Below are 13,579 nucleotides of genomic sequence, written 5' to 3' on the forward strand. Positions count from 1 at the left end.
ACTACCCCTGCAGCCTTCCTGGGAACATGCCCTGGGACCCTCTCCACAGACAACCCTGTTTCCTTGATATGCTTTAATTTTATCTTTCCCAAGGGACCGAAAAATACATATATTAGCATGGGAAGGGGGGGGGGCATGGGAAAACCACTATCTTGCTAATATCCACAAGTATCCACTTGACTTTTGTGACCCTTTGGAATGTGTTTGTTTGATAAAGTGTATGTTTTCCCCCCAGAACTCTTGGCTCTCACCCAGCAAACCAATGTTAAGCATTTCCTGCGAGTTAAAGACTTCTTGTTTTTTAAATCGACTTACTAAGCAACACAGACATGATTCCTTTCAAGCCGCTCCCGGCACAAGGACCCACCGCTGACTGGCAAAGGCACCCCCATGTGTCTCTACCTGAGGTGGTGATTAGATGGTGTCACATGTGCACACAGGAAATTGGTTGAACTTTCCGTGGACCGTTCTTTGTCAGGAAAGTGTTTAGAGCGCTTTTCAGATGGTGGCTGGGTTGGAAAGTGGGGGCCGTGAATTAGTATTAAAGGGGTTAGGCTAGTGTCTGAGCAGAATGCTGGGAACCGAACCGGGACAGCAGAGTTCATCTCTCAGCTTGTAAAAGTTACCGTTGGGCTCTGTCTTGCATGGTCTTAGCAAAGCCTGGGACTCATAAAATACCGTCACTTGTTTCAGAAAGTTTCCCAACAGAGCGAGGTGCCTTTATTAGTAGCTCTAAGGAGGAGCAGTGAATATATAACAACCGGAGAAAGTCTGTGCTAAGGGAATGGCTTTGTGTCCCTGAGCAGGAATCCTTAGAGTCTGACTAAAAGGTAACCATGTCTTTGGTGCTGAAGGAATAATTACCTTGATCCTCCCAACTCCAGTCCCGAAGTGAGGCTGTCAGAAGTCTCCAGGGAGGGTCTCTTCGGGTTTACTCTGAGGGTACGTTCTTACCAGGTAGACTGTGGGGAAGGACTCGGAGCATTTCACATCTGCTATCTCAATTGGATTCCTGGCTCTGTGCTGGGAGAAGGAAGGGGGGCGGGAATAATTGTTCCATTTCACCACTGCTGAGATGAGAGCACCCCCTCCCATTCTGTCCAACATTCCCCCAAGTGTGCCTGTTTGAGAGTAGCAGAGTAACGCTGAAAAAGCCAGCTGATAATGCTCTCTCCGTTTCCTTTAAAGTTTTGTCTGAGGAGCCCGGGAGCCTTTAAACGGTTTCACAAGGTGGCCCGCAGAAGTCCTTCCCCTTGGAACATGGGGCTATTACAAAAGAAAGGCTTTAATTGAGCAATCTAGTTTGGAAGAAAACCCACATTTTAATGGTCAGAGAGCCAGAGGGTTGGTGAGGGGGAGGGGGGGCCTTAAACAAAGACACTATTTAAAAAGCCTAAAACTGTCTTCTCAAAGGCTTGAAATAATTTGTTGGGAAACTTCAGACCCTTTACTTTTTTTCCTCTCCTCCCTAAATAAAAACCAGATTTGTTAAAAGGGGAAAAAAATCCAGTATTGTTAATTGTGTTTCAGAAAGTGCCAGAGAGGGAACTATCCCTGTAGTTTGAAACACTGTCCCAAGAGGGAAATGGGCAAACACCCTGCCTCCCATAAACAGTGTGCGCGCCATAAATAAACCCTTCAAGAATGAATTCCAGACAGCTTTGTTTAGTGCAGGATAAACTAAGGAAGGAACAGACATGGCCCAGGGACCAGCTCTTTGGGCTAACGTCTTGTGGCATGAGGCAGGTATTTTTTTTTCCTTCCACTTTTTTGTTTCTGGAAGACATCAGCAGTTTTTGTCTGGAGGTCAGAATGCACAAGTTTCCTCTCCTCATTAGGAACTTATGGTCAGAGATTGCTTTCCCTAGAATCCATTTTATAACAGGAAACATGCTCCTCGAGTACATAAGCACCGATGCTGTATACTACTGTACTTGGTGAAACCTTCGGTAACTTCAAGAAGAAACCTGGCTTGGCCCGGCCTGGCCCCTCCTCGCTCTGGCTTTCACCAGATCCGCCTGAAGGTGGCAGAGCTCATCGGGAACAAGGCCCATGCCTGCTTTTTCCAGCAGGAAAGCTATCCGGGAGCTTCAGGGCTTGTGCTGCTTCTTACTCCGGCAATCGAGCAATCAGAGGGTTGATCTCCTGAGTTCAGGCAGAGCACTTTGTCCAGGAAGGGGACAGGGTCCTTCATCTGGCTGTGGTCAGCTCCATAGAGGTTTTGGAACCTTTCTACCTGCCATGGTTTGTCTTCTTAGTTCAGAAGGAACCTTTGTTTTGATGGCTTTTTCTCTAGAAGAGAGTCGCTCTGTGTCATGCCTGAAGGACAGACAGAGTGTGTGGCAGGTGGTCAGGGGCCTATCATGGGCCACAGAGGCCTGAGGCTCCACAGAGCAGTGGCAGGGCCGCTGAATCATCAGGCCTCATTAGGTGGTTGGTCTGGGAAACCCCAGTGCCTTCCTCTCTTCTCACCACAAGGACAGGTTGATTAGGCATGTCGTGTGAAGAGCCACTCATTTTCTTCGGGGAGATGACACGGCACAGCCCTTTAACCCTGGTGGGGAGCTTTCTGCCCATCAGGTACTCTCTGTGTGGGCATGAGCTTCTGCAGCCCTGAGATCCAGCCCCTTCCCCTTTCTGGTTGAATCTGCTATCATAAAAGTGAGAGTCGAGCATGTTTTTTTTTTTTTGAAATCACATAGAAGGAGGTGACCAGTTACTCTTCAGCAGAGATTGCTGTGATGAACCTCCCCAGCCCAAATTCAGGGCCTTTCTTCTCACGCCCAATACTCCAGGGCCTTGTCTGATGGACCTCGCCCATTCCTGACGCCTCTCCTGCCTCTGCTGACCCTGTTTCCCTTCACTCTCCTTCCTTCAGGCTTGATGGCTGCTCGGGAAGCCTCTGCTCACGTGGCTTTTCTGTCGGGTCTTTTTCTTCTCTTGTTTTTGAAGCTGCTTTTGCTCACAAGAGCACAGTAATGCACATCGGCTAACAGCTTTGAGAATAAAAGGAATAAATAATAGTAAAGCCATTTAGATTTTGCCTGTATTTTTGCATGTAGGGCCGCTGGGATTCTAAATTATCATCTTTTCAGGGGGTTCCTGTTATCTAATAATTGAATCCATGCCTCTCCCTTATCTTGTCTGATTTCTTTTGTAAATGACTTCAAATTTATGCATTTGACATGAATTTCAATTTTAGAATGTATCAATGATAAATTTTCTATGTGAGGAAACCAGAAAGACTGTGTAGTGGCACATGATTTTTTTTTTCAGTGTTCCTAATCAGGATGAGATAGGAAGTTTGCAGACATGGCTTCCTTTGGGCCACAGTGGGTTTTGTAGCTGGAGAGCCTGGGTGTGAGACTTGTGGCCTACAGGTGTCAGCTCTCACTTTGCTCTGTGCTCAAGTTCGCTTTGGTGATCTGCCAGGTGTTAGGGTTTCTCTGGAAGCTTTTACAAACATGTACTTGGTCTCTTCACCAACCAAGTAATCTCAAAGCTGAGCCCTTCAGCTCTGTCCAACGCCCTCTTCAGGCTCTGAGGTCGTAGCAAACTAGAGGCACCTTGACTGGCCTCTAGCATTGACACCTCGAATCACAGATTGCAATAGATTGAGCTTTAGGAACAGTATCACTGGGGCCACCAGTCACACAGATCTAGGATCTGGCCGACTCTTGCTTGGTGTGATGTCCCAGCCACACATTTGATTGGGTCGGGGGCTGGGGGAACCAGGAGCTCTGAGAGATGGACACAATTCAAGTGCCCATCCTGGTTCACTTTGTTTCTGCTTCCACAAGGCTGGAAAGGATTAGAGGCTTTCAGTAAGTCTCTTTAGAGTTAACTGCTAGCTGGGTGGGAAAATATAAAATTCAATTTACTATGCACACTCAACAAAAAAAGAACAGATTACAAGTGATCAGAGATGCATTGACGTCATTAGAATGGATAATCATGTTTGCACATTCAGAAAAGTTTTTGGCATGTTCTGTAAAATCTGTGAACTATTGATCATGTTATGTGTCATTGCAGAATTGACCTAAAGGGCCAGAGCAATAGCATAGCAGTAGGGCGTTTGCCTTGCACTTGGCCGACCCGGGACACACCCGGGTTCGATTCCTGGCATCCCATATGTTCCCCCCAGCCTGCCAGGAGCAATTTCTGAGCCTGCCAGGAGTAATCCCTGAGCGCCTCTGGGTGTGACCCAAAACAACAACAAAAAAGATCCAAAACAAAAGCAAAATTGATCTAAGAGCTACATGAAAAATGAGAGAAACAAAAATGCTAGAACTCCACAGTCTGACAGTGTTAGAAAGCGAACAAGATAGCCAGGACTTAAGGCTTCAAAAATTCTTGAGAAGAGGTAAAATTCTTAGGTAATGGGAGTCCAGCTTTCCTCTGCTTCTACTGAGAAGGTTTCTAATCTGTAAGTGTATGTGGGGAAAATAGAGAACCTGAGCTAATAAGTTTTTGGCTCTTGTGTAGCTGGTGACTTTGTTGCTATGCAGAGAGCTGACCATAGAGGGACCAAAAGCTCATATAGAAAGAATAGACAGAAGGAATAGGCCACCCGGGACAGTCTGAGAGAGTTGCCAGTTTCCAAGTAAACTAGTTTGGGAATAGTCAAGCAGGAAATAATGGCCAAGAGACCCAAGAGCTAACTAGACCTGTGTCATCTGTATCATATTGGAGAGATGAAATATGGAAGAATGGAAGTGTTTTTCAGCTTGGACTTTTGTATTGGGTCCAATAGATAAGGGGGCGAGTAGGGGTGTGCAGACAGCATTAGAGGAGGAAAATGGACACTGTTGAAGGAATTGGTGTGGAAACACTGTATTCCTGAAATGTAATCATGAATAACTTTGTAACTATATGATGACTTTTAGAAAAAAAGGACTGAAATAGTTCAAAGCTTGGAAATTCAACCTTGAGAAAGCCTGAGCTGATTAGACAAAGGATATTGCTTCATTAAACCACCTCCCAGTAGCTTAAAAAGTCTCCTTATGTTTTTATATAAAATGTTGCCTATAATTCTATATTATCAAATCTACCTTGAGATAGGACCAGTAGAAAAAACAGAAGCTAGAAACAGATCCTCAGCTAAACTGGATGTTGCATGGTTAGGTGCTGGGTATAAAATAATTATAAATGTTTTCAAAGTTTGAAAGCCAATCGATCTTTTGGAAAAGATAAATGATACAGAAAAATTCAGACCAATATTCTTTTTCATGATCATAGAATTTATAAGTCTGCCCAAGATGATAGCAAGTCATATACAACAGTGTACAGAAGGAAAATATAATCCAGTTGGATTTATACCAGGAATATGTCTAATAGTTGCAAATAAAGAGTGTGACTTACCCCAGGAACAAAATGAAAGAGGATATATACACTGGAGTTCTACAGAAACCATCTGGCAAAATGTAGCATTGATTAATGTTAAAAACAGAAAGAAGGGACCGGAGAGATAGCATGGAGGTAGGGCTTTTGCCTTGCATGCAGAAGGACGTTGGTTCAAATCCGGGCATCCCATATGGTTCCCCGAGCCTGCCAGGAGCGATTTCTGAGCATAGAGCCAGCCAGGAGTAACCCCTGAGCGCTGATGGGTGTGACCCAAAAACCAAAACCAAAAAAACAAAACAAAAAAAAAACAGAAGGAAAATACCTTAAGTTTTAATCAAGTACCTGTAGGGCCTGAGAAATAGTACAGTTGGTAAGGCACTTGCCTTGCACACGACTGACCGGGGTTTGATTCCAGGTACCTTACATGATTTCTTGAGCACCACCAAGTATGACCCAAACCATACACTCACCCCCTCCCAAAGTAAAAATGTTGTGTTCATATTTAAGCTACCACAGGCTGAATCGGACAGTGAATAGAAATGTTTTTTTCGACGAAAATATTTAAACATTATTGGGGGGGGGTATTGTCTTGATTTGGTTTCTGTTTTGGGGTCAAACATAGCAGTGCTCAAGGCACACTCCTGACTCTGTGCTCAGGGATCATGCCTGGCATGCTCTGAAGATCATAAGGGAATTGAATCCAGTTTAGCTCCATGCAAAGCAAACATCTTACCCACTGTGCTATGTCTCCAACCCTGTAAACATTATTGAGAGAAATGAAAGTTTCACATAGACAAAGGGACATAGGCAGAGGAACATACTGTGTTAATGCATTGTAAGGTAGAATGTTGTAAAGTTGTGTTTCTCTTCAGAATTTGCTCTCAGAGAGCCTATGCAATCTTGGTGAAAATTCCAGCTATCTTTTGCGGCAAATAGACCAGTTCTTCAAATAGTACCCAAAAAAGTAGCCAACATAATAATGAAAAAGAGTACTAGAAACTGGCACTATTATTTAACAATTATTCTAAAACTACAGAAAATTAAGACAATGATAATGGCAGAGGCAGGACTAAGTGAAGCAGAAAAGTGAATTCCGAATCTAGCAAGAAAGCATCTATTCCTCTCACAGGAGGCAAAAGAATGATCTTTCCAATCAACACTATTTAGTCTCTTGGAAAGCCTTTTGGAAACAAAGGAATCTTGACTTCTACCTCTCACTGATACCATCAGATCAAGTCCGGATAGACGTTAAATGTGAAGAACGTTAAACCTGCATATGTTTGCATATGGCATATCTTTGCGGCATTGATGTTGGTTAGCATTTCTTAGGACACTGAAAGCTCTAACCATCAACAGAAAGATGGATGTGTCGGATTTTATTAAAACTAAGAACATTCGATCATCACAAAATATCATTCAAAGTGTAATAAGACAAGTTGCAGAATGAGAGAATAGGCTTGTAATACATCTGTTCAATACAGGGCTTAGATACAGACTATGTAAGAAAGACTCCTATAAAGAAGTAAGAGAAAAAGTACATAACCCACTACATACAAAAGAGAGTAAAAACATTAATCAAGGGGCCGGAGAGATAGCATGGAGGTAAGGCATTTGCCTTGCATGCAGAAGGTCAGTGGTTCGAATCCCGGCATCCCATAGAGTTCTCCGAGCCTGCCAGGAGAGATTTCTGAGTGTAGAGCCAGGAATAACCCCTGAGTGCTGCTGGGTGTGACCCAAAAACAAAAACAAAAACTAAAAACAATAAAAAATATATACCTAAAAGGTCAGTGTGTTTATTAAATGGTGTTTTTATCTCATTCTTTATCAGAAAAATGAAAATTAAGACCCCAGTAAGACACATGTAGACATCCATCACTATATATTTTTTAATCATATCAAGTGTCAATGAGGATCAAGCATAATCAGGAAATTTCATAGAATGCTAAGTAGACATAAACCAGTTCAACTGCTTCGGAAAATTGGCAATGTATACTCTATTTGAACATGTATGGTCATGCACTGCTTCACAATGGGTGTATGGCCTGAGAAATGCAACATTAGGCACTTTCATCATCGTGTGAATATTGTAGACTACAATTACACAGAGGTCAATGCTGTGACCTCCTGCACACCTAGGCTTTATGGTGTGACCGGTTGGGGCCATTATCTTACACGGTTTGTTGAACAGAATGTTAAGTAGTACATAACTGTACATTGTTTACAGCTCAGCGGTTTTCATCCAGATAAATATACAGAATATGTGTGCATAGGTGCCCCAAACATAGCCTGAAGAATATTCAAGGTAGCTTAATTCTTAAGATCAAAAGTATTTGAAGCCCAGCAAGCATATATGGGCCACACTGTTTAAATACATTGTGTTTTAGTCACTGTTGGGTTACTGAATAGCCATGAAAATAAATCCAGAGAAAAATAATTAACAATATTACACAGTGTTGACCCTCAGTATCCACATATAATAGAATCATAAGAATGATCTCATTTCTGTAAACCTCATAAAAGAGAAATTAATCTTGTAATAAAAGTTAGGATGGTGGAGTAGAGTTAGTGAACAGGCACCTATTACATTTTGAGAAGGAAATAATAATTTTCTGTCTGGTCTGCATGTTAATGACATATTGTGTTCACTGTTGGAACAATTGTTAAATATATATTTAATTTGTCCACTTTTCTCCTTGTGTGGTATACTTTGGCCAGAAAACAAAACAACACAAACACAAAATAGGCCAAAAGGAATTATACCATGAAACTTGTGGCTTTTATTTCCCTGGGTGACATTTGTGCATCCATGTATGTGTGTGCAGCATAATGCCTGTATAAAGGCAGGGAAAACCCTTATTTACAGATGTGAAAATCCGTACCTGCAAGTGAAAAGGTGCCATCATTTCTCATTCTGGAATTTCAGACTGGGGTACCCTAAGCCATTGTTTTGGACTGCTCAAATGTTATTTCTTTCTTTCCCTAACCAGGCCCTCAAAAGTACCTTAGGCTTTCCACTGATTCGGTTTGAAGACGCGGTGATCAATCTGGACCCCTTCACTCGAGTGCATCCCTATGAGACCAAGGAGTTCATCATCAACGACATCCTAAAACACTTCCAGGAGGTGAGCTTCTTGGGGAGAACTTAGGGGCTGGCGCAGAGGCACAATGTTGGTTTCACTCATTTGCAATTTCTGGGGTTTTTGGTTTTGTTTTTTGGTTTTGGGGCCATACCTGGTGGTGTTCAGAGTTACTCCTGGCTCTGGGCTCAGGGGACCATATGGGATGCCGACATTGAACCCTGATCTGTCCCAGTCAGCCACGTGCAAGGCAAATGCCCTACTGCTGTGCTATCACTCCGGTCCTCATTTGTGATTTCCATTTTGCAGGCCTTCCTGTTGGGAACCCAGCTGAATCTTTCAGCTCTGCTTGTTGTTCTGGGTCAGGTCATGCCCCACGAACCCAGACACATGAAAATCCTGAAACGGTGCATGTGATTTATGAGCTGTTAGCCGGGTCCCTCTGTTCTGGTCTCAGGGGCTTCCACTAGATGAGTCACTCTGCTCAATTTACTTCTGTTTAATCGATGCGTTAATGATAACACAAAATACCGTGAACTCTTCAACAGCCACATGGGTGTTCTTGGCGCCTATCTGCCCTAGAGTTGAACCTAAAAAAAAAAAGCCTTTTTTTTTTCAATCAAGTTATACATTTTTCATTTGTATTTACTATCTGAACCGCAAAGATCAAGATCTATAACCAAGGCATATTCTTCAATGAGTGTACAGGTCCAATTTGTAGAAAATTGATGAGTTTCCAAGTTAAAAACATGGCCTATTCTTGTTTCTGCTTTACTCTCCCTCTTTCTTCCTGTTTCTTCTTTGCTTTCCTCTTGGTTGTTGGAATCGATCTTTCCAGTGATCTGAAAGGAGAGTGGGTGGGAGGAACCACCGAGTGCCACAACGGGGTACCGGAGCACAGAGTGGGGCCTCATGGACTCATGAGGACTGCAAGCAGGAACAATGCCACCTGCACATATCCCTTCTCCCTTTCCCCTGGAGCCAAGTAACTTCACCCTCAGAGTAGCCAGGTATAGGAGAGTGTACTGGGTGTACAAATAAATACCAGCAAAGAGTCTCAGAGCTACTCTAATTCTCCTAAATGAAGAAGTATTGGTAGAAGGTTGAGACACTCATGAAGCAGCAGGAGCTTTTCGGGTAACTGGTAAGAGTAAAATTAATTGTCGAGGGCCGGAGAGATATTACAATGGGTAGGGCCATTGCCTTGCATGTGACCAATCTGGGTTCAATCCCTAGTACCTCATATGGTCTTCTGAGCTGTGCCAGAAGTGATCCCTAAGTGTAGAGCTAGAAGTTGCCCTGAGCATTGCTGAGTGTGTCCCGAAAATAATACAAGAAAGTTATTGTTGGTATTAAGGACAAGATAAGTTTCCAACCACGTTTTGGGGAACACCCTACAACTCTAACCAGGTGTTGTTTTCCTTTGTTCCTTCCTTTCTTCCACTCTGACAGGAGCTCCTCAGCCAGGCAGCTCGGATCCTGGGCTCAGTCGACTTTCTCGGTAACCCCATGGGGCTTTTGAACGATGTTTCTGAAGGGGTGACTGGACTGATCAAGTATGGCAATGTCGGGGGCCTGATCAGAAACGTTACACACGGAGTGTCCAACTCTGCTGCCAAGGTAAGAGGAGAGGCAGGACCCAGTGGGATCTGCCCCACGAAGGCTCTGTCCCTCTACCGCTGTGATGCCAGGCATCGCCCTGGAACCCTGCCTTCCACTTACCTCAGAAAACCTTACTACTTCTCTCTGTGGCCACTGCCTTTATCTGGGTTTGCTCATCCCTTCCCTGGGGCGCTGTGGTCGCCTCGTGTCCCTGAAGTTCACCACATCTTTCACCATACGAAAATGAACTTGCCTTTTTAAACAGAAGCCTTCATCATGCTGCCCCTTGATCTAAAGTTGGCTGGTTTTTAATTTTTTATTAAGCTGCTGTGATTTACAAAGTTTATCATGATGGTGTTGATTCAGGTACACAGAGTTATTACACCACCATTTTCACTACCAGTGAGTGTCCCCTCCCTCCACCATCTCCAAGTACCCTTCCCCACCCTCACTCTGCTCCCCATAGAAAGAATATAACATTAATTTCCTTAAAACCAGCTGCTTACTGTTGCCCACCGCTTTGAGGATCAAATAAGTAGGAAAAAGGTGCTTCATGGTAGGAAAATATCCCCATCACCTCCTGGCTCCTGTTGTCTGGTTGGCTTTTCTCTTTGCTGGCCTCTTGCTGGGTGGATCCTGGTTAGTCACTGTCCGTTTTTTGGCAGGAGTTGGTGTTGTGTGTGAAGCAGTAAAAGGTGAAGGTAGGGAAGGTTGTTTGCTCTCTGGCAATTCTTGAAAGGTCACCGCACTGCCCCATCAATCTCTTGTCAGCTTAGCGAGTATTTCTCCTCCAGTGACCTTCCCACCACAAAAGGAGTTGGTCTGATCAGGCTCCTATGTGCTCTGCTCTTTCCTACAGAGCAGGTGGACGTGTGGTGCACTTGTGCTATGGGCCCCTCAAATGCAAAACAGTGGAGTTACAGAACATTTCAGTATTGCACCCTGGGTCCTAGGCTGTGAGTGCTGGGATTTGATCATCATTTCCAAATGATAATTCTAGAAATGAGTACTTTCAGGGGCCCAGTTTCTCGGGGCACTTTGTTTTGGAAACTGGCTTGACTGGTGAGTCAAAGTGGGCTAAAGAGACTTGCTAAACCAGAATTTAGTAGCAGATTTCAAGTCAGAATCCAAGTACTCTCATTTCTTTTTTGTTTTGTTTTGTTTTTGGTCCACACCCAGCAGTGTTCATGGATTACTCTTGGCTTTGCACTCAGGAATTACTAGTGGTGATGTGTGGGGGACCATATGGGATGCTGGGAATTGAACCCCGGTCATTTACGTACATGGCAAATGTCTTCCTTGCTCCAACCTCCCGAGTACTCCTATTTCTGCTCTGAATAATTTCATCCTTCCCCTCATGGCAGCAATAGACATTCCAAGGTGGTGTGGCTTCCTCTCTTCTTCTACCTATCAACTCCCACATAAACAGATACTTACATAGTTCCTTGAGTTTCTTTAATTCAGTTCTAGCTACGATAGGAAAGTTGCCTTGTTTTGTGCCCTTAGGCTCAGCTTTACAAGTAAACGTGCTGGGGATTTACAGCACGTTTATAACACATGGAGGCTGCAGCACATGGGGAGATCGCACAGTGTTGAAAGTGTTTGTCTGCACGTGGCCAGACCCAGTTCAGTTGTCGCATCACATAGATCCCTGAGATTCACCAGGAGTGATCCCTTAGCACTGTGATGTGTGGCCCCCAAAACAAAACACTTTATACACAACTGACCCTGGGTAGGGTCTAAATTCCTACCACTAACTCCCTTTTACAGCTGCAAGAAGAAAAAGTTTGAACCAGGGAGATAACCCAGGGATCAGAATCCAGCCTTCCCTACAGAAAACCCCAAGCTCTGTCTCACCACTGCAGACCCTGAACTGCCCAGGGCAGTTGGACATCACTGGATGCCCCTTAGAAGAATTGGTGTGTCACTGATTTTTGTCTTGAACAATCCTGAATGTATTATAAAAATGGCTCCTTAGAGTTCTAAGATGAGAGAGCTTGTTCCTCTTGGCCATGGTGACTCCAGACCCAGGTCTGTCAGCTGCAGACCTGTTCAGGGTCTCTGTGACTCATTGTCCGAGGGTCCATTTTCTTGTTGTTTTGTGGGTTGAAGCTAAACCTTTCATGTTGCCTTGCGGGAATGTTTTGTTTGCTGTTCTGTTTAAAGAGGAGTTGAAGGAAGTGCAAATGACCACAATAATCAACTTTTGGCCCAGAGGAAGTGTTTCTTTAAAGAGGGGGCCCCCTTTCCAGTGGTTAAGGAAGGGGTCAGGGAGGCCAGTGAGCGTCACCCCAGCCAGCCACCCCACTGGACTGCAGAGACCAAATAAATGCCTTGGGAGGAGGGAGAAGCTGTAGAGGCTGCTTTTGAGTGGTAAATGTCTGTGTGCATTTTCCTTGAGCAAGGACCTAAGATTTTTATTGACTCAGAAATTTATGTTCCAGATGATCATAAACTCTCTTAGAGATATAGGGTTCTGCATTGGGGGTTCTGAGAGATGATTGTGAGGGTAACTGAGTTGTACAGCAGCTTTTTCTACCTTCAAATAATCTTTTTCTTCTGTTATCCTGAGGGTGGATTTCTTGGTAGCCTGAGGAGAATAGGTGATGATGATGCCCAAGGAATGAAAAGACTCAGTTGGTCGTGTCTTTAGAGCCCAGAGACACGGAGGATCAGCTGTCAGTCAGAGGTGCCAGCTTGTAGAGGAAGCCTCATGCCCCAGGGGTTTGGGGAGACATGGGTCTGAAAGCAAACTTCGACCCAGGAAATAATCACACACAGTTAAGGAGATAATACAGATTCAGAAACTTCCACTGAAAGCCTTCTGCTCCTAGCACTAAGACAGCAAGTAGAAAGTTGAGTAGTGGAATCCCCATTCTCCCATTTGTTTTTTTGGGTTTTTTTTGGGGGGGCACACTTGGATGGTTGTGCCCAGGCTTCCTGGCTTTATGCTCAGGAACCATGTGGAAGCTGTGTAAGGCAAGCTACCTGCTCCACTGTCTCTTCTGTCAACCCCACTTCATTTGTAATTGTTATTTATTGCATATAATGTTATTCGTATCAATGAGATATAACGAAGATTTGATCTGTGCTCCTTATTCCCATTTCTCTTAGTGTTCTAGTTTATCAGTGCCTGTAAGTCTGCTTAGCCTTCTTTCCTTCCTCCCTTCCTTCCTTTCCTTTCTTTTTACCTCCTTTCCTCCCTTCTTTCCCTCTTTCCATCTTCAAAAAGTAGTCCATGTTGTTTATCCCAAGTGATGGGATTTAGGGATTTGCCACCACTTTTTTGATCATCTCTTGCCTGGATCGTGGTGCGTGGGGGGTTTTGTTTTGTTGGCTGGTTTGCTTTGATTTTGGTTTCAGGGCCACATCCAGCAGTGCTCAGGGCTTACTCCTGGTTCTGTGCTCAGAGATAATTTCTTCTGAGCTCTGGGGACCATATGGGGTGCTGGGGATGAATCCAGGCCAGCCACATCAAGGAAAATGCTACACTATCTCTCCAGCTCTGGGTCTTGTTACTTTTTGCCTCTGTGTTTATGAATGCAAATATCTAAGTA

At 44.1% G+C, this 13,579-nt stretch overlaps 1 protein-coding gene across 1 annotated transcript in view; it reads left to right on the forward strand.

Moving 5' to 3' along the window:
* The window catches only part of VPS13D (vacuolar protein sorting 13 homolog D), a 279,559-nt gene that overhangs the window by 191,776 nt on the left and 74,204 nt on the right, over positions 1-13,579 (forward strand). Inside the window, exons 64-65 of the mRNA XM_049775406.1 lie at positions 8,331-8,465; positions 9,873-10,040. Coding sequence (XP_049631363.1) covers positions 8,331-8,465; positions 9,873-10,040 — 303 coding nt within the window. The remainder of the gene's footprint in view (positions 1-8,330; positions 8,466-9,872; positions 10,041-13,579) is intronic.

Source organism: Suncus etruscus, chromosome 6 (genome assembly GCF_024139225.1).
Source record: "Suncus etruscus isolate mSunEtr1 chromosome 6, mSunEtr1.pri.cur, whole genome shotgun sequence".
NCBI classification, from domain to species: domain Eukaryota; kingdom Metazoa; phylum Chordata; class Mammalia; order Eulipotyphla; family Soricidae; genus Suncus; species Suncus etruscus.